The sequence below is a fragment of the Podarcis muralis genome, chromosome 17 (genome assembly GCF_964188315.1).
Source record: "Podarcis muralis chromosome 17, rPodMur119.hap1.1, whole genome shotgun sequence".
Lineage (NCBI taxonomy): Eukaryota > Metazoa > Chordata > Lepidosauria > Squamata > Lacertidae > Podarcis > Podarcis muralis.
In genome coordinates, this window is record NC_135671.1 from 1,264,222 (window position 1) to 1,286,289 (window position 22,068).

At 44.1% G+C, this 22,068-nt stretch overlaps 1 protein-coding gene across 29 annotated transcripts in view; it reads right to left on the reverse strand.

Annotated features, from left to right (window-relative positions):
- ADGRL3 (adhesion G protein-coupled receptor L3) overlaps positions 1–22,068 on the reverse strand; it is a 543,408-nt gene that overhangs the window by 58,212 nt on the left and 463,128 nt on the right. For all 29 annotated transcript variants that reach the window (XM_028711325.2, XM_028711329.2, XM_028711310.2 and 26 more), the window contains 2 exons: positions 12,636–12,761; positions 4,026–4,122 (listed from right to left, as the gene is read on the reverse strand). In XM_028711325.2, coding sequence (XP_028567158.2) covers positions 4,026–4,122; positions 12,636–12,761 — 223 coding nt within the window. The remainder of the gene's footprint in view (positions 1–4,025; positions 4,123–12,635; positions 12,762–22,068) is intronic.

The following is a 22,068-nucleotide window of genomic DNA, read 5'->3' on the forward strand; positions in this document are numbered from 1 at the left end:
TTTACTTCTCCATGATTTACATGTCATACATTCCCCAACCTGTTGCAGCCTTGCTACTTCTTTAATGTAAAGGTTAAGGGGCCCCTGACCATTAGGTCCAGTCGTGGCCAACTCGTTTTACTGGCTGAGGGAGCCGGCGTACAGCTTCCGGGTCATGTGGCCAACATGACTAAGCCGCTTCTGGCGAACCAGAGCAGTGCATGGAAATGCTGTTTACCTTCCCGCTGGAGTGGTACCTATTGATCTACGTGCACTGGTGTGCTTTCGAACTGCTAGGTTGGCGGGAGCTGGCAGCTCACCCCATCACGCGGTTTCGAACCGCCAACCTTCTGATCGGCAAGTCCTAGGCTCTGTGGTTTAACCCACAGCATGTTCTTGCTCCTGCACTGTCAATTTCCAGATGAACCAGCCACCTACTGTTTTATTACTGTTTTCTGTGCCAGTGGCTTTGACCTTGCAGGACAGCGTTTCTTTTGTTTTTTAGGCTACCTTTGTACGTCCACACACATGTGCTTCGACTGAAAGCCATTTCCCCAAACCTTCACTTTCCAGGCGAGGAGGGGCGTGACTATGATATTCCCAACTTAATGCCCTTCTCTCAGGAGCACAGTCCCCCAGCCCAGCCCAGCCCAGCCCAGTCCAGGCCCTTACTGAGCAGGAAAAGGCTGCGCTGCTCACCATGGATCCTTGGGCTCAGAGCATTATTGTGTATGGTTTCTGTGGTGTGATTTCCCCACCAGCAGCAGCCAGTGAAGGCTTTCTTTCCCTCTCCCCTTCCATGCAAGTAAAAAGGAGAATGATCTATTCATTAACTCACATTGGGGGTGGGGAGATTGGCTAAATATCCCAAAAAATGCTAGCGGAGGGAGAAGCCCATCTTTACCAGGGACTGTTGGGGATAACAGAGTTCCTGCTGGTGGGGGAATAGATTCCACTACAGAGTATTTCTTTTAGATCCAGCCTCTTAATGGAGGGATTGCACCATTAACTTGTATTACGGTAACTTGTCTGCGGAGATGGGAAGGTGTGTATGCATGCATGGACTTGAATAATAAAAAAAAGAAAGTCTATGACTAAAGACCCTCCCACTTTTTATTGCGGTTCACAGGGGCACGTCACATGGAATGCTGTGATAAACAAGGGAGATCCAACATTCTATTCTATACAGTGCGCGCCATGAGCACCAGTTGCTTTTGTGAAAACTACCGGGACAGTTGTACCTTGGAAGTCGAGTGGAAAATGTTGCGCAAGTCCGTTTGACTTCCAAAACTTTCAGAAACCAAAGCGTGGAAACTCCTGCAGCCAATCGGAAGCCGCGGAAGCTTCGTGAGATGTTTGGCTTCCAAAAATAGTTTGCAAACCGGAACAGTCACTTCCGGATTTGCGGCGTCGAGAGCTGATATGTTCGTCAACTAAGCTGTTCGAAAACCAAGGTACGACTGTACCGTGATACCTCACCAGTGAAAGAGGCGGGGGGGTTGCATAAGTTCAAAGTGCCCAGCAGCCAAAGTCCTCGAGATCAATGCTTTGCTATTTGGTTTAATTTTATTTCATATACAAAGTGGCTCAGGAGCAAGAGGGACCACAGGTGAATGTGAATGTCCGGATTTAGTACAGCTTAAGTTTGCTTCCAAACTTCTTTTTTTGAAACAAAAACAAATGGTAATTGTTTTGATTTGGACCGTGGACTCCTATGCAAATACTAGAGACCACACATCCTTTCCCTCTTGGTATGTTGTATTATTGATTTAATAGATTACATAGCTGCATACTGCATTTCCTTATTGGCAGTTGTGACAACCTCTCTCCTGTTTCTTTTCCTGAAATCTGTCTGTCGTTATAAAACTGAATAATAATATGTGAAAAACAAAACCAAAACAAATGAAAGTAGACAGCACCTTGGCAAGGGAAGCAGGAGTGGGGGGGGGGGGGTACTGCCTCTGTCCTCCCGCCTCCTGAGCACAAAGCTCCTTAGCTGGCCTGATCAGCTTCATTGTGTTCTCGTTTTGTTTATGGTCGCTAACTTGTGCTGTGTTATGTTTGGTATTTGATATTTTAATTGCTGGGAGCTACCGCAAGCATCACCAATCGGAGACTGGTTTCTCTTAGTGTTAAATGTGCTTAAGGTTGGTGGAGGAAGAGTGGTTTGCTCTTCCGAAGGAGTGTGCGATCCTCTCACCTCTGGCCATGTTTCATCCACAGTAGCCTTAAATTTCTCCCCACCTTAATTTGACAGTGGATATGTTTAGGAAACAGCACATAAGGGTCGCCAAAGCATTGACTTGAAAGGGACTAACACACATTTTCCAATATGATGCCCAGAAAAAACTACAACACATTTTAGGGTCCCCCCCTGAAATTATAGAAAGAGTCCGGTTGCCAGATCACAACCTGAAGACTCCACCTAAGCCCTGGTTTCTCTGAGAAGCAGAGAGGGCTCTCCTATGCCCCCTTTTCCTCCTTCTCATGTGTTGCTGAGTAAAACAAGGAGCCTATTCGCTCCAGAAGATTAGAAGGGATGAGTGTGAGGGGGCAGAGGAGGAACAATGTAGAGATACTGATATTTTTTGATGTTGCTTCAGAGCTGTTAACAGATGGGATCTTCGAGCAGCAATCTGGTGCTAGGAGGCAACTGCCTTTGCTAAACATTTCACGCTTGTGTTGACAAAGGTGATAAAACTATTCCAAAGACGTGCATTTCTTATAACACTATTCAGCTGCTGCCTAATTTCTAAGCTTGGAGATCCAAATTCACTCAGCTCGTAAGGCTCATTTCAAAGATGAGGCTGGATTATGGTGCCAAAAACTCATCTCTGGTTCAAATTTTAATCCAACACAAAGAACGCTATCAACCCTCTCTCCAAAAACCTTCATCTCTCCAGGTTAAGTGATGACGCCTTCATTTGCACACCCGAAAAGCGGGGAGTGAGAAGGATGGCTAATATGAGAGATACAAGTTCATCATTCCTGAGGGCATCAGGAAATGGCAGCTGACAGAGCTGGCGGATGCTGGGAGAAGAGCTGGACGGCAGTGGTGAATTTTGCCCTCACCTGGCTTTTGACCCCCCCTCAAAATGACAAGAGCTTTTAGATGGTTTTGCCTTCTGTGCTGATTTGCCACTACTCAAAACCCTTCCCTCTCCCACTTACCATATTTGTGGCTCCATCAGCAGTTGACCAGGACCACCGGGAAAGTAGCTTTCCCAGCATAACTGACAGGTGTCAGTAGCCCTGGGAAAACATCATTTCCCAGGGCTCCTGGCACCTCGCATGCAGCCGGGGAACCCTGTGGTAGGCCAGAAAAGAGTGAGGGGAGAAAGCCCTCCTCCCTTTCCTTTATTCCACCATTTCAGCTGCTATAGCAGCAGGGCAGGAGAATCAGAAGGAAGGATCACTGAGAATGAGTGTTGCCAGATCACCAGGGATGTGGCAGGGTGTGTATTGGGCCTGAATAGATCAACTTATTTCCCTAGATTTCTGAACCCAATTTTGAGCCTGGTTCTCCTCATCACATTCTAAGCAGAGAATTTCCCACAGTCCTCTGGAGAGCAGAGAGGCATCCATTTTGGACACAGAGGATGATGGCCTGGGCACACATTATGCAGCTGGTTTTCACCTTTACAAAGCCTTCCAAATTGCTTTTTACCTGGGATAACAACACTTAGCAGACTATATCACTCCATAATTGCCCATTTCATTGCTAGCAATGAAGCCTGACAACCTCCACTTCTTGGCACCAGAAGTTGACTATAGAAATATTCTGCCTCACTCCCCGCCTTCCCCCCAAATCCCTGCTGCAACCGCAGCAATATTTGTGAAAACACATGCTAAAAATTAACAAACATTTTTTAAAAATCGTTTTCGCTTAATGAAAAGCAGTGCATAAAGCACTTTTTAAAATTCTCCATGGACATAATTTAATCCAAAGGAACGAGGTGCAGCACATTTCAAGGCCGACAAAGCATTGCCGTTTAGATTCCTTAGTAATTACAAAGGTCATACATATCTGATAAGTCCATAATTACCTCTGTTAAGTGACGCTGAACTGTTTATATCACCAGTGATGAAGGATGACTCCGACTGCTTTCGGACAGTGTCATTCCACATCCTGCGAATGCGACTCTGGAGAAGGGCAAAAGGAAGGGGCAGAAAGTGAATCTCAAGTGGAGCATCTACAGCAGCATTTGCCAGCCTTCTGCTTCCAGATGGTTTTGAGTACAATTCCCATTCACCTGTATATACATGCAGGTCCCGCTATCTAGACACTTGTTGTATGAAAATTCACTTATCCAAACAGGAGGAATTAGTACCCAAACCTTGCTATACACATCACAGAGTCAGATATCCAAATAGCTGGACCTGTGTGCAGTACTGTAAACAAATAAGCAGTTTTAAACAGGCCTTTCTTTCTGTTTTTTTCCTGGTCTGCAGCATCTGTTTTGCCACAAACCACGGTGGGAGGGAGGGGAGAGATCAGACAAGTAAGAGCATTTTCCCCTTCTTTGTTTGCTTCTTGCAAGGTTTCAGAGGGTTTCCCCATCATTTTGTGGTCAAAATTGGGTGCTTGGGAACACATTAGAATTTTCCCCATAGGAAATAATGGAAATGGTTGACTCTTTATGCAAACTCTTGCCTAAGTGACGATTTTCTGAGAATGCGTTGTGTTCAGATAGTGAGAACTGCGTGTAGTAGTCAGTCACCCCTTGCACATAGCAGAACATGAATCTGCTTTGTCCAGAATCCTGATTCCAACTAGAAGCTCACAAAGAGGCCTACAGCAATAGATCTTCTATTTTAAAAGCCTTAAAATGCAGACTATATACTAAAGCGCAAATCACTGATAATGGGACTGGATCAAAAGCTGAAAGGGATGTGCCCAGAAAGTTCTGTGAGTCCGACTTCCAAAACATTCGGAAACCAAAGTTTGTGAGTTCTGGGCACAACCAAAGCACAGCTTCTGATTGGCTGCAGGAAGCTCTTGCAGCCAATCGGAAGCTGCAGAAGCCCTGTCAGATGTTCGGCTTCCAAAAAGAGTTCACAAACCAGAACACTCACTTCCGGGTTTTGATAATTTGGGAGCCAAAACATCCGAGAACGAAGCTGTTCCAAAACCAAGGTACAACTGTATTAGCTTCCAAGGGTAGCCACGATGCCAGAAATGTACCATTCCCTCCATACAGGAGTACAGTCAGTGTTCCTGTCATGCAACTGGAGAACAGTGACTCAACTGCAAGATTCAATACATTGAAACTTCTTGTCTGCCTCAAGCACTCAGAAATACACGCCTCTGAATATGGAGGTTCTGTGTGAATGCACCTGAAATTTCATGGGAATTCCTCCCTTAAAAAAGTAATGGCTAAAAGAACACTGAGCCAAGTTAAGCAAAGGCATATAAGTCCAGGGTGTTTGGTGGGACTAGAGATGGGAATATTCCACACACTTTCCCCCCAAGTTTTACTGGGGTGGGGCAACGGCTTTGGGAAAAAGCAGAAAAAACCCTGGTTTTTCTCTAGGTGGGACACATTATACATTTGAACAGCTATGTGACGTGGACTCATACAGAATGGAGCTGCTTTGCAACCTGTAATGGTTCTAGGGGTTGCTTGTGTGTAAATCAACGCCACCCTTGGCTGGTTGCCTGAATGAACCCTTTCTGTCTGGACAGCCACGCGCCCGTGGCTGTCTCAATCGCTGGCAGAATCCGTTAGTGGGCGTTTCTTGAACTTCTTTCAGCAAAGAAGCTCTTTGACGCCTAGTCTCCGCCTAGCTTCTCTGCGCGGAAGCCTTCTGCGCAGGGAGGGTGTGGGCATCGGAGGACCCATGCTCTCCCCACTGGTTCCCGGCGAGGAGTCTTGGAGCCACTTCGCCAATTCCCCCATCTGCCCCCCTTCTCCACTGGTGTTACGCTGATTTCCTTCCCCAGAAGATGTGCTGCTTCTCTCCCTCCCGGGACGCTCTCCGGAATTCCTCTGGAGCCCTCCCTCTCCCTCTGGCTCCGATGGCAGTTCCCTGACACAACCTCATGTTTAAGACTGTTTAAGAACTCACGGATGGTGCTATTGGCAGGGAGAAATGCAATCTAAGCATCTCATGAGTATAAATTTGCTTAGAATCTAGGATAAATTTGGAAAGAGAAGTAGTCAAGTTAAATCATTAACAGCAGCTTTAATATTTTGCGGGAATTTTAAACTCAGCGGAGAACTGGGTTCCTTTATAATGTGAACAATATGTGCTATGTTTTTTGATATATCAAAACCAGGGCCATGAAAATCTGATTATATAACGATAACACCACTATGATGAATGAGCAGCCATCACCATACGTCAACCCGTCACTAAAATCGGATTCAGAAATTAACTGATCAGGGTTAACAATTTAGATAAAAATCTTGTTCCTAGAATATATCAGATTTTATGGAGTTTTCGTGAAGAAATGGATCAAAGGTAAAGAGTTATGATTGTCTGCAAGGCAGCATTTTATGAAATCACTCATTTTGATATTTGGGAATAGTTTTTGAATTACTGTGAAAAAACCTTGTTATGTTCTAGACTATGAGAGAATTGTTTTTTAAGTGCATGACTAGAAGGTAGAGTAATAAACTACATAATGTAGCCATAAAATATATAAGATTACAGGAACATAAAACCTCATTCTGGAAATGTAAAAAGGAATAAGATAATTTTGCGGCATGTGATGCTCTATATGTAGAAATGCCAGCAGAAGATTAATGTGGTAACTGCAAAGACGACTGAGCGGGTTACATCTTTCTTTGGACTTCTTAATATTTTTACTTTCACTAAGAACATACTCCGTTTATTATTAACCGAATGTTTCGGTTTTTGAACGCCGAAAACCCAAAAGTAATTGCTTCCGTTTTTGAACGCGCCTCGGAAGTCAAACAGCTTCTCAATTTTCTCAATTGAATTTTCTGACCACCCATTGCGCCTCGGTTGTTAAACCTTTCGGTCTTTGGGAAAGGATTATATTAGACAACTGAGGTTCCACTGTATATGATTCCTTCAGCCTGAAATGTCTGTGCAAAATTTCGGACAGTCACAGATATTCTCACATTTGTTGAATGTGAAAATAAATTGTATGCCATCTCTTCTAAACTTTTTTAATAACAGGATAAAAGAGAGAGGCAATTCTGTAACATACTTGTTCATAATTGGGCTATTTTTATTACTGACAGAATACATCTCACATATCTACAAACATACTTTATTGGAGTAACTTCACGGCTTCTTAAATATGATAACTGTATGATTTGAACAATGTTATTTTATTTAAAATTTAGCATACAAAAGGTGCAAGTCCAGGATGCTACATACGGGCTGGTTCCTTTCTGGCAAGATCCAGGAATTGCTAACAGAATTTGGGTCCAGCTTGGAGTCCAAACCCAGCAGCAAGACCACACCTTCCTTTCCCCCCTCAACATGCAGCTAAAATTCCCAAGTGTCTGATGCTTCTATACTGATGACCATGGGTAGGCAAACTAAGGCCCGGGGGCCGGATCCGGCCCAATCGCCTTCTCAATCCGGCCCACGGACAGTCTGGGAATCAGCGTGTTTTTACATGAGTAGAATGTGTCCTTTTATTTAAAATGCATCTCTGGGTTATTTGTGGGGCATAGGAATTCGTTCATTCCCCGCCCCAAAATATAATCCGGCCCCCCACAAGGTCTGAGGGACAGTGGACTGGCCCCCTGCTGAAAAGGTTTGCTGACCCCTGCTCATGACAATATTTAACCTGGGATGGACTGTTGTAACTCCTAGCATTTATTTAATCTTAATATATATATATTTAATATATATATAATATATAAAATATATATTTCACATAAAGTCTGCATATCAAACTTATTTATGGATAAGAAATATCTATAAAAAGTGATCAGTAGCTTTTTAGTTTCAAATACAGCTGCTCCAGTATTTCGGGTGTCTCAGAAGCTGAGAAGGCTCTGGCCGAGAGAGACTGATATTGATGAACTGGAAGAAGGAGAACAAGATTCCCTTTAATCCATGAGTAGGCAAACTAAGGTCCGGGGACCGGATCCGGCCCAACTGCCTTCTCAATCCGGCCCGTGGATGGTCCGGGAATCAGCGTGTTTTTACATGAGTAGAATGTGTGCTTTTATTTAAAATGCATCTCTGGGTTATTTGTGGGGCATAGGAATTGGTTCACCCCCCCCCAATAGTCTGGCCCCCCACAAGGTTTGAGGGACAATGGACCAGCCCCCTGCTGAAAAAGTTTGCTGACCCCTGCTTTAATCAATGGGACAATGAAAAGACAGCACTTGCAACTTATGAACAGATTGCTTGTAGACTTTCTTTGGACAAATCTAGTGAAATCTGGAATGTGTTTATAAAGAATGTAGTACAGTGGTGCCTCACAAGACAAAATTAATCCATTCCGCCAGTCTCTTCGTCTTGCGGTTTTTTCGTCTTGCGAAGCACGGCTATTAGCGGCTTAGCGGCTTTAAGAAAAAGGAAACAAACTCGCAGGACGTTTCGTCTTGCGAAGCAAGCCCATAGGGAAATTCGTCTTGCGGAACGACTCAACAAACGGAAAACTCTTTCGTCTAGCGAGTTTTTCGTCTTGCAAGGCATTCGTCTTGCGGGGCACCACTGTACATTATGATTAACTACATTTGCTTTAGGAGTATAACACCATTTGTTTCTATAGAACAATGAAGGGAAATGTACTGATTTTACCTCCTGTATTATTTTTGCACATTTATTTCTCACACTTCCCCACCCTTTTCTTTTATTAATTATATCCTTATAAATAAAAATTGATCTAATAAAGTATCAATTAAAATTATATTTCACTTTTCTATTTAAAATTTATCTAAGCTAGCTCACAGTGCACAATTCCAAGATACCAACAACCTGACTGAAGGACCCCCTTCCCTGCAGAGACAGATTTCGGGGAGTGTGACCAGTCAAACTGGGCGCGGATCCTCAAGGGCACTGCAACTATGAGGTAGAATGGAAAATCAGAGTCCGTGTGTGTGTGTGTGTGCCCAAGTTTGGCAATTTGAGACCCCAAGATCCACAACTGCTCCCTCTTAAGATCTTCCCGATATGCCCCATATGTCCTTCAAAAGGGCGATTATTGTGGAACTTCCTTCTGGATCATCTTTGCCATGATAGACCTTCCTTACTATCTTTAAGTTCCTTGCAAAACCTGCTTCTCACAAACATTTGATGCCATTTAAATGTTCTGGTGGCTTGTGCGTTTGTTCCCTTGTAGAAGCGACTTGCCACAGCTGTTTTGGTTTATCTAAGGCATTTTAGAACTGTCTTTTGGGCCCAGCTTCTTTGAATTTGTTCTGAGACTTTGAGCTTGGGATAAGTGTTTGTGCTGCGACAGCCACTCCAGACACCAGAAGAAACATCTCTCAGCTGACATATTTGGGTATGAATTAAGCATGTTGCCTCTATTACACAGATGCAGATCACAACAGCCTTACTAAGAATTTAATGGTTACTCCCTGTGTGTTTTAGTTCAAAGCTAAATTGGTGAGGTGTCAGATATAATTACATCTATTAGCAGCACAGACTGCATTTGTGTTTCCTTTCTATTGATTAAGTTGTAAGCCGCAGTGTTTTATATGAACTGCCCTTCATAAATCTGTTTCTGTGCATTACTGCATAAAAAGCTAAACCTGGCACTAGAAGCAGATAATGGAGTGTGTTCTCAGTAACTCAGAGTAAACAAGCTAAGGTCAGAGTTTTCAAAGAAGGGTATGTAACCCCCAGAGTGTTGCAAAAACATGAGATGGAGGTGGACAGATTTCAGTTCAAGCACCAGGCTGACTGATTAAATATAGGTGTAAAAGCCACCTGAGGGCAAAAATCCACTGCAGCGCCTGAAAATAGGATTTAAATCCACCAATAGGAGGAGGAAAATGGAAGACTCTCCAACAATTCAGAGATCAAAATAGGGGCATTTCTGTATATTGCTACCATCTCCACATCCCGAAGACTGGCCAGTTCCTTATGACATTGTCTGTTTTTATATTTTACTTACGTTTATTGTGATTTCGTATTTGCTGCCCACCACTTATATGCCTTCCACATGTTAGCAATATTTAAGTATTTTTTAAAATAAATTTTATAAATACTTTAAAATAATTTTGTAAGTTAGATTTTATATTACACAGACCAAAGACAAATACACGCTGTCTGAATTCAAATAAGGAAACTATACGATCAGGGGTAAAGTAAGAATAACATTGAATGAAATCTACAAATATATGCAAATCTACAAGTTGTTGCAAATTTCTCCACATTCATATTATGGGTTATAAGAGACCAGAAAGGTTGATCGTTCATGGGCAACCTAAAATTCCACACTGGTTCTGCTTGTCCTCTTAAGGTGCACAAATAATTAATGATTTTCTCAGAAATTGCAATAAAGAAAGGGTTTTTTTGTACCAGTTCTCTAAAGTGATTGATGAAGCATCTTTCCAGCCCAATGAAATAACCAGGCATGCTGCTACCAATGAAACTATTAAAAGTTTTCCAAAAAGTCAGCACTTGCTCCCTCAAATAGAGATAATAAACCTAACTTAGGAACCCAAAACCACACTGTGACGGCATTAATCTCTACAACTACCTGTTCCCAGAAGATTTTTTACTGCTGGGCAGGTTCGTTGGAGGTGCCAGTAGGTACACCTTTCATTGCATTTCCATCAACAGAGCATTACCATTACCCTGAATGTGGACCATTCAAACTGGTGTACAGTAATACCAATGTCATGCCACATTTGACTCAAGTGACCTGACTCCCATTCTTCCCCCATATATGTTTCTTCCACCACATCTTGCGGGCCTTCCTCCTTCTCAGACTGCCCTGACTCTTCCTCCTCCTCCTGTCCTGGCTCCTGCCTTGCAGGTAGCACCAAACCCCATCCATCGCTGGTCCACTCTCCTGAGTTTCTCCCCTAGTCTCCTGCGTCTACCCCATACTATTCAGAGCCCTGCCAATCCCTGACACCTCAGGTCCTAAATTCTTTCCCATTTCATAGACCGAATTGAGGCCAATAATTTTGAGTTCTTATTCCCAAATTCACAACACTTTTGGTTCAAATATCTTCCAATTTCTAAGGCTTCAAGAGACCCCTGTTTACCTTCAAAGACTCTATGGACCCTATAGGATCTGGAAGATTTACGTCTTCTCTCTAACTTCTTACTGTAATCAGATATGTAGCGGAAGGAAATCTTTCTCAGTTTGATAGATTCACTAGTTGCCAGCCCCTGAAGCACCAACTTCATGGCACTGCAGACTAATGAGCACTTTCAGCCTTAAGATCTAAATATTCTGCCAGTCTATCATGGTGGATTTGCATAGTGCTCTGATGGGTTCATAGGTCTGAATTAAAATACCAAATAGGAGAACTGCATACTGGGCCATGAATCTGAAACAATATCTAGACCAGCACATTGGACTGAGATCTTTCGGAAGCCTATGGTAGCTTGGCAAATTTATGTAACAAAGAGCTTTCAGTCAATAGGTAGTCTGCTCTTAAGAGAGAACAATATGTGAAACCAAATTCGATAGCATGTAATCCCTGCCAGACACCCTTCAATTTGCATTTGTGTAAAAGGTCTGCAAGTCTTCTTTCTCCTTAGTAAACTCCTTCTCGCCCCTCTCACCTATGATCCAGTTCCTCGCAAGTAATCTCCACCAATCAAAAGTTCATCTTCTTTAAATGCTTCTGAAATTTGCAATGTGTTTGAGAAGTGCCCACCCTAGAACAGGGCTGAGTAGAATAATGCTCTTCAAAGTAGCCATGGTTCAGGGTAAATTTTATAAATAAATAAAAGATCACAGCCTGAATTTCTCTACTATGGTCCAAACATTTCTGAAGGCTCTTTTCTACCCATTGTTTGATGTATTCATAGCCTGACCTACACGAAGTTAAAAGTAAAGTGGGTGTTTAAAGATACTAGAAAAACCTAATGGTCCTCTATGTTCCCAATCATTAAAAAATGAACGAAGTATGTGATTTGGCATGCTGTATGTACATTAAACATTTAAAAAACCCTTCCCTATATAAGATTGCTTTCAGACGGCTGGGGGAGGGGGATAACTCCATACCCTCCAACATTTATCCAATGAAAATAGGGACATACTAAGGAAAAGTAGGAAATTCCGGGATCAAATCAGAAATAGGGACAGTTTCTCTAAAATCAGGGACGTCCCTGGAAAATAGGGACACTTGCGAGGGTGTGAAAACAGTGCCAAAATGTTTTATAGAAACAGTTCTCTAGAATCATCGGCATCATCATCAGGTCATATTTTTCAACTCACCTGAAAGTGACAGTCAATTGTGTAGGAAGGTGGTGATGAGAAGATTTGATGTGATGATGACATGGCTTGGGGGGAAGTAATCCCACACATTATGGTGGTAGGGATGCCATCTTCAGTGGAGAATATCAAATCCAACTCAAATGATCTCCCCTCTAGCCATTAAAGTGCAACCACAACCTGGCGGTGTCATAACCATAAGCAGAGCTAGGTTCTCAGATACGGGATGGAGGTATAATGATTATGCCTCAGCACTAAACTATAATGGCATGACAAACTCTCCAGACCCCCCTTCAAGCTAAAGGAAACTATTTACCTGTGAGCCTGTGGAATATCGTCCTGGTGTCCGTGACCCAGATGTTTTTCCTGAGCCAATGGAGCTCTCTGTACTTTTCCCGCTACAGCAATGCGTACGCAGGCATTTCCCATATTCTTTACGCACCTAAGCAATCAAATGGCAATAGACATGAGAAGGAAACCCCATTTTTCAGCTTCAAAAATTGATTTTGCATGCGCACATGAAGAGAAATCCATTAAAGTAGCCATTGCTTTTGTGTACCTATGACATCTGGCAATTTTACATTTAAACACACATTGAGGACCTGAGGGATTTGTTTCTGAGATGTTCACCAACAACGTCAAACTAAAGTACTGTAATGCAAGATAAATGGGTAATTACATTTATGACTGGAAATCAGTATTACTTAAATTACATGTGAACTGGCACTTAGGTAATTTCTTTTGCTTTCTGGCATGGGTATATAAAAAAGGAAAGTCTATATTACACATCCAAAGAGAAAGGAAAACTTTTTTCAATTTTCTTTTGCCTTCCTGTGAGAATATATGACCTCTGCACCTGTGAATATTTGCCATGGATGGCATTTCATTTTGGGCCACCACTTCTCCCAAGTTATATTTTCTCACAGAAATGAAGAATTGTAGACAACACAGCTGATTAAGAGCCATTGGTATCGACAGGCTTACCAACATGTTTGGAATTGATAAGCATGGTCCTCAAAAGCGAAAAAGTACGAAGAACAGCCATGAAATGAATGAATAAATGAATAAATGAATAAGACTAAAGGTTTGCCCTAACCAGCATTATTTCGTGCAATCAGCTACAGAGAAGTCTCATGCTTCATCAGAACTAAAGGTAAAGGTAAAGGGACCCCGGACCATTAGGTCCAGTCGCGGACCACTCTGGGGTTGCGGCGCTCATCTCGCTTTATTGGCCGAGGGAGCCGGCGTACAGCTTCCGGGTCATGTGGCCAGCATGACTAAGCCGCTTCTGGCGAACCAGAGCAGTGCACGGAAACGCCGTTTACCTTCCTGCCGGAGTGGTACCTATTTATCTACTTGCACTTTGTGCTTTCGAACTGCTAGGTTGGCAGGAGCAGGGACCGAGCAACGGGAGCTTACCCCGTCATTGCGGGGATTCGAACCGCCGACCTTCTGATCGGCAAGTCCAAGGCTCTGTGGTTTAACCCACAGCGCCACCCGCGTCCCCCTCATCATCACTATTCTTCTTCAAATATTCATATCCTGCCTCTCGAAGTTACAAATTCTTCCAAACTGGCTAAATAAAAACATCAGCATTTAGTCATCAGAAACCTTCTCATAGCTGGTTGTAGACGGCCCTGTTATATTCTCCCCTTGGCAGGGGCACACTTATTTTGTGTGAGGCCAAAATAAATATGGCGCCCCCCAAATGGAACTTCTCATTTATGGATCTTCTCCATTTTGTGAACCCTGTGCAGGGAAACCACCTGCACCGACCTATATCTGGCACTGCCTCTGGCTCCCACGACTGGGATATATGTATTATTGTGTATGTTTTATATAGTGAAGCTGTGGTAATTTACCCACTGACATAGGTTATCTTTCAAATTGCTGATTTATTTTGTCTACATTGTGATCCTACAACGTGGATGCTAGTTGAGCGCTGGAAGGATCCTGCATCTTACTATAATCAAATTAAGTGTCTTTACACCCCAAGAATCCAGTTGTAACAATGGCTAGAAGCACAAGGAGCTGCTAAGAGGCACACAGCTGTAACAAGAATATATTGATAATGAGAAGAAGTTTGCCGTAAAGTGTGCGTTTCAGCAAGGCTTAGAAAGAATAACTTAGCACAAAAATAATAATAATCACCGCATGGGAGGATGCGCTGAGTAGCTGACAAATAGGCAGGGTTCTGGATAAGTTCCTGTTTCAAAGATGTTCGTCAGATTATAACACCTCAAAAGTGTTACAAGGCCTTACTCACGGTATTCACAAATGGGAGGACTTAAGGAATGTTTATTTCTCCAATGACCTAATAATAATTCAGTGGCACAGAACTGAGATGTGGGGGGGGGGGGAGACCTTCACACTTGGGTGGAAGGAGAAATAGAATGGAACGGTTGGAAGGGGAGAACAGAGAATTGCAGATATGCAGATAAAAGGGCAGGAAGAAAAACAATCTAGGTCACAACCTGGTAAACACTGAGAAGTTATTTTTAAATTCCCCGGGAGCTGAATAAAGAGTTAGTTGCCCATAGACACCAGTGGGAAAAAATAAGGATTTGATGCTACTGGGATTGGGCACACATGAGTCCCCCCCCAAAAAACAAACACAAAGGAAGGGAGAAACCTCAAACAGCCTAAAGATGATTGGGTCTACTCAGTGCGCATGGAATACTGATTAAGGCTTAGAGGAAAACTGGGGGGGGGGATACAACAGAGTGGCTGCAACCCCATAGCTGTCAACTAACAGATTTGAAAATAAGGGACCAGCAGCCTCGAAAATAAGGGACCAGCAGCCAAAAGGCAAAAAGCCCAGCCAGCAGCCAAACGAAGCCTCAAGTGGTGGTTCCCACTGCGCAGCAACCCGGCAAAGGGGACGCAGCAAGGAAAACCACCGTCACCTCTCCGCTGGGAAGCGCTGAGCAAAGGCGAGTTCCCAGGCAAGGCGGCCAATTTGATCGGCACAAGGCATGCAAGCTCCACCCCCCAGTCGTTCTTAGACTCCTTATTGGGTGAGCAACGCAGCCAATCAACACAGTTGGAGCCTCCCTCCACCCTGGCCGGCAGGGAGGGAGGGAGAGGAGCTGCTTCCTTTGAAACACGGGAAATTTAAGGGACATCATCAATAAGGGACAGCAGCAGGACACAGCACTGTGATAAGGGACTTTACCGCCAAATAAGGGACAGTTGACAGCTATGTGCAACCCTGGAAAGAAGCACTCCACACTCCACTCTATTTTACTGCAGTGCCTCACATGTTTCTATACTAATACTGATTCAAGTCTTCCGGTACTTGTGCGTATGTAGCCAAAACAGCACCATTCCCGCGCAAGGGAGAGCTACTGGCAGAGCAGGGCTAACCCCCAGGTGTTCACACGTTCAAGAAAAAAATTCCAGGGGGAGGTTGAACCGCCGCCAAAGTGCCGAACTCAATGGCACAGAACGTGGAGAGACTGAAGGCCTTTTGGGCCATTCTTCAAAGATGTGAGGGGGGGGGCAGCAAGGAGATCAGTTGCAATGATAGCTGGGATGCAAAACTAGGAAACTTGTCCGCACTGCTAAAGAGTGTTGCAGTGTCTTAATAATCTGAGCCTTTATGGGGCAGGGGTGGGTGGGAATGGCACACTTGAGAGGGAAAACCCCCTGAGAACTGGAGAGGAAAGGGGAATAGAGTGGGGTGGTTGGAACAGGACGACAGATAACCCTAAGCACAAAGGGCAGAAAGAACGATTTCATTGTCTGGATAGGTCGCTTTCTGCTTCACAGTGAGAAACTATTCTATTTAAATGTTACCCGGGGCTGGAAAAGACAGAGCTGCCCATCAACGGAGAAAGAATTTAATGTTGCTGAGGTCTGAATGTCCTAAAAACAACCTCCAAACCAGAAATAAGAGCTTCTGCTCTTTCCAACTCAGTTCTTATTTTAGTATGGAACAACAGCAACAAACCTCCGCTAAAAGAAGCACCACTCTCTTTCCCCATGTTGCAGGTTTCATGGGGCTGCTGTGTGTGTGTGAGAGAGAGTGCTATGATAGCCTGGCAATGTAATGCTCACAATTTACCTCAGGTCAGGCTCTGAATGGTTTACAAAAGACTTCAGGCTTGCAGAATTTTTCACTAGAACTCTGAGACTCGTCAACTGAAACCAGATGCAAAATAGCGGTTCAGGAAGGCGGTTTCAGAATTGCAGTGTGAGGTACATGTGCAGCTGAGGAAGTCGTTTCCAGTAAGAAATGGATCTTGAACACAAATCCTTTCACATGCAAATCTATTCCTGTTTTCCCAAGCTTTCCTGATTTCAGTGGCCTCATGGAGAACAAGGGGGAAGCTTTTTGCTGCCACTATCATCCAACCTTTGGGCAGGGATGGACTGTCCTGTTTTGCTGCCTGAGGCTTACCTACCAGGGTTGCGTGGCTGCAGGTTCTGGGTTAAGGCAAGGGATCGCAAGAGGTCCGTTTCTCCTTGCTTCTCTGGCAGCAGCAGTGGTAGCAGGCCATGGGAGAAGCCAGGAGAAGTGGCCGGGGCGGCGAGATCTCGCCGGAACCCATTGCTGCCCTTTGGGATTCGGCTGCCCAAGATAGCTGCCTCTGTCTGCCTCATGGGCAGGCCGGAACCTGCCACTGGGAGTTGGAAACTCGTCGCCAGTGTTAAGTTGTGGGTGAACATATCAGACGGTCTCCATGATCACTGCAGATGGTGATAGCAGCCACGAAATTAAAAGACGCCTGCTTCTTGGGAGAAGGGCAATGACAGGCCTAGACAGCATCTTGAGAAGTAGAGACGTCACCTTGCCAACAAAGGTCCGTATAGTTAAAGCCATGGTTTTCCCAGTAGTGATGTATGGAAGTGAGAGCTGGACCATAAAGAAGGCTGATCGCCGAAGAATTGATGCTTTTGAATTATGGTGCTGGAGGAGACTCTTGAGAGTCCCATGGACTGCAAGAAGATCAAACCTCTCCAATCTGAAGGAAATCAGCCCTGAGTGCTCACTGGAAGGACAGATCCTGAAGCTGAGGCTCCAGTATTTTGGCCACCTCATGAGAAGAGAAGACTCCCTGGAGAAGACACTGATGCTGGGAAAGATGGAGGGCACAAGGAGAAGGGGGCGACAGAGGACGAGATGGTTGGATAGTGTTTTCGAGGTTACCAGCATGAGTTTGACCAAACTATGGGAAGTAGTGGAGGACAGAGGTGCCTGGCGTGCTCTGGTCCAGGGGGTCACGAAGAGTTGGACACGACTAAACGACTAAACAACAACAACAACAACATATCAGACGACACAGCGATTCTTCAAACAGCTCTTGTTTATTCACAGGCCAGAACAGAACTGAACTGAACTGAAGGGCTCAGCCAGCCTGCTTATATAGAGCTCCACTAGAACGCAACAGTAACCACTTTCTTTGCATATGTGGACCTGAGTGAAAACTATCTACAGTATCCCCCTGCTGGCCCAGGGTGAGAACTTCAGTACATAACACCTGGGATGATCTCTTGCAAATCATCTGGCAATCTACCAATCTATCTACTGATAAATCCCAATCTAGCTCCTACCCACCCCGGCCTACAAAAACCTCACAGTGTTGCCATGAGGTACTGGACCCCTACTGCAGGTTGCGCCGAAGCTGAGAGAGCAGCTTACAACAATTCTGTATTATTATCCGTTGTTTTTATCTCCTCATTGCAGGTTAGGCTGAGGATAACTCTGCAGTGTTGTTGGTTGAAGGGTTGTTGAGAAAGAGCAAGAGAGAGAGAGACTGCAGAAAGGTTTTAGCAGCCCTGCATTGTTATATTTCAGGCTAGCGGTGGCTAAATTGTCCCCCTGGACACCCTTCCAGGTCAAATCAAGCACTCAATTGCACACAGAAGCCTCATGCTCCATTGACTTGAAAACCAACCGGTTGCCCTTTTAAAATGTTCAAAAGCTAAAAAAGGAAGCTTTTCCCCACAGGAAGTAAGACCCAAATCAGAGCAGGGACTCCTCCTGCCTTTGATGCTAACTTTGCTTCAGTCCCCTCAGGTTCAGGTAAGCATCTGCATGTCAGGGATAGATGGCAATATTTTATAGCAGGGCCCTGCTTTCTTTTTTCTTTAATTCAGCAGGATTGTGGATATTTTTCTTTCAATAAACTTTAAAGCGTGCATCATAACAAACACACATGAAGCATATAATAAATTTAATATGAAATTTACTTCTTTCAAAAAGTAACAGTGCAGAAATGTTTTTTAAAAGGGGGTGGAGGACCTCTCTTAAGAACAAAATCAGTGAGGACACAGTTCTCAAGTTTCCAGTCACTATGCTCCTTGATTTGCTGTGCTCCAGTGAAAACCCATGGAAAAGTGCCATGAGGTTACATGGGGTTTTTTTCTGATCAGGAGACACAGGAGAAAAGTTTAATGGAAAGGAAAACATGCATCAATGTCAGCCAACTAAGGGAGATTGAGGCCAGCTTAACTCCACAACCACCAATATTCTGAAAAACTCTACAGCAACATGTGTGTGAGGCACGAAAACCAGAACTCTCTTTTGTAGGGGCATAAATGTTCTGAGAAATGGGAGGAAAGGTTTCAGCACAGCACTGTAATAAACCAATTATAACCATCAAGAGGAAAATGGGATGATTATCGCTACTTCTCTGTAATTTTGTTTAGCCCAAAGAGCACGCTTGGTGTTCGCATGGATTACTAGGAGCTATTATTATCAGCAGGATTTGTAATGTACTATCCTATGACACATTTTCAAAATGTGGAGAAATATAGAAGAGGAGTTAGCAGAAAGTAGGTGCAGGGCTGGAAAAAGTGATAAGAAGGAGTTCATGAGTGTAAGGCATCAAGTGGAGCTCCCAGATTATTCCTATGGTTCAACAATTTCATACGTTACTTGGAGGACATTTGCAAAGGGAGTATCATAGAATTGGGCAGCTGGTAGGGACCACGAGGGTCATCTAGTCCAACCCCCTGCAATGTAGGAATCTTTTGCCCAACGCGGGATTAGAACCCACAACCCTAAGATTAAGACTCTCATGCTCTACCAACTGAGCTATCCCAGACCATAGCTGTCAACTTACAGATTTGAAAATAAGGGACCAGCAGCCTTGAAAATAAGGGATCAGCAGCCAAAAAAGGGATTTTCCGCGCACAGGTATGTTCAGTGATGAGCCAAAGGCAGAAAGCCCAGCCAGCAGCCAAACGAAGCCTCATCAATAAAGGTCAGCAGCGGGACATGGTGCTGGGATAAGGGACTGTCCCGCCAAATAAGGGACGCTTGACAGCTATGTCCCAGACAAAGAACTAATGGAGAGCATTAAGAAGAATAAGTGAGACTTGCAAAAACAATCTTGCAAAGTGCAGCACCCATGTTCTTTTCCACTCCCCTTCCTTCCAGCTTTATGTGCCCAACAGTCAGTTGGTGTTCTGCATCCACTGTTCATGCTCAGCTCTCATTGAGCTGGGGGTTTGTTTTTGTACTTCTGCAAACCTTGGCCTTCCCTAAGCCTGCTCATTCCTCCTGCCTGCATGAGAATGGTGTCGTTTTGGCGACATTAAGTACCATCACTTGGAGAATTAGTTTGCTATAAGTATGTAGGATCAGCTGAGACCGTATAGGTTGCATTTCAAGATGACATTTCAAAAAGTATAATATAGATGTAAATTGATGTACTGAAGTCCTATGCATATTATTAGCCAAATCAAAGAGAACCTGTGCATTTTGCTGCCTGGAAAGGAGTATAAAATATATCACCTCTCACCCCCCACAATGCTACAGTCAATACAGTGGAGCCTCGCAAGACGAAATTAATCCGTTCCGCCAGTCTCTTCGTCTTGCGGTTTTTTCGTCTTGCGAAGCACGGCTATTAGCGGCTTAGCAGCTATTAACGGCTTAGCGGCTTTAAGAAAAAGGAAACAAACTCGCAGAACTCGCAAGATGTTTCGTCTTGCGAAGCAAGCCCATAGGGAAATTTGTCTTGCGGAACGACTCAAAAAACGGAAAACCCTTTCGTCTAGCGAGTTTTTCGTCTTGTGAGGCATTCGTCTTGCGGGGCACCACTGTAATTTAAAAAGCCTTGTTGTGCCAGACACCGATTCCTACTTTTTAGAGTTGGCTCCTGGTTTTTCTTAAGAGTTAAGCCAACAAACCAGCAAGTAGGTTCCCTTTGGCCCCATTTCTTTCTCTAATTGCGCTCCTGTTTCCCCCACCGGCTCCACAGACTTTGGCAGCTGAGGAAGGGGGACCTGGCAGCTCAAGAGTCAAGAGGAGGACTTGTGGGGCCTAGAGAGTCCGGGGGCAGAACTAAAACAACAATTCTCAGTTGCTGTCTGCATTTACAAGTCTCTCCCTGCTGCTTAATGCCATCTGTATATGACACCCTGCAACTATAGGCCAATGCAACCCAGACAATAAAGGTATTACATATTTTTATGGGGGAGAAATATGTGCAGAACAGAAAGTTTGCTAAGCCGTATAAGATATGCATTATATGATCAAAAAACTGAGCACATAGAAAATAGAAAATATTTGCCCGTTTTAATAATGAGGAACATAAACTCAAATTTCTTATTATCTTAAGAGTCTAAGAGATTATATCATATACAGCCTTTCCTCTTTCTTTATTGCACATGTGGAAATGAACAGGATGGTGCTAATACCCTATCCAGCTTGTAAACTTCCCAGGTGTATATTGTTTTTCAATATATATTTTTTATCCTGAGCATTCGTTAAGGAGCTGAGGGGCTGCATTTTTTATTCTCCTGGTTCACAACAAACCTGTAAAGAGGCGGCTAAGCTATGTCACGCAGTGATCTTCATGACCAAAGAGGGATTTGAAATGAGGTCGCCACTGTCCTAGTCTGACACACTTTCCATTCCTGCACACTGCCTTTCATTTGGCTGACTACTGTTGGAAACAGAATGTTAGAATGGATGGGGAGTAGTTTATAGCCTGTCTTTTTTCCTGCCAAGGAAACAAAGGTGACGTACATGTCGTCTCCCATCCTGGCACTGACAACACATACACCTGCCTAGCTTCAGCAAGGTGGTGAACTCATGTGCAGGGTCTGCAACGAAAGAATTCACCTAGCACCTTTAGATAACACCCCTTGAAAAATGGTGGATAGCTACCATATCAGTGTCGTTGCAAACAGGCTAGTTTAACTGGAGTTCCAAAACCCAGGAAAAAATTCAGAGGCCATAAATTTGCAGGGTATCCCTAACTTCCATATATACTGTTAAGTTGTGGGTGAACATATCAGACGACACAGCGATTCTTCAAACAGCTCTTGTTTATTCAGAGGCCAGAACAGAACTGAACTGAAGGGTTCAGTTAGCCTGCTTATATAGAGCTCCAGTACAACACAACAGTAACCACTTTCTGTAACTATCCAACCGCTGAACGTCACTTTCGATCCCTTATTTGCATAACTATTTACAGTATCCCCCTGCTGGCCCAGGGTGAGAACTTCAGTACATAACATATACCATATATCAGGGGTTGCCTGGGGCTGACAGATGTTGTAGGTCAACATCTGGAGAGCATCACATTGGCTGCCCCTGGCTCATATCAACACTCTGTATCCAGCAGTAAAAGGTAAAGGACCCCTGGATGGTAAAGTCCAGTCAAAGGCAACTATGGGGTTGCGGCGCTCATCTGACTTTCAGGCCGAGGGAGCCGGCGTTTGTCCACAGACAGCTTTCCGGATCATGTGGCCAGCATGACTAAACTGCTTCTGGTGTGATGGAAGTCAGAGCG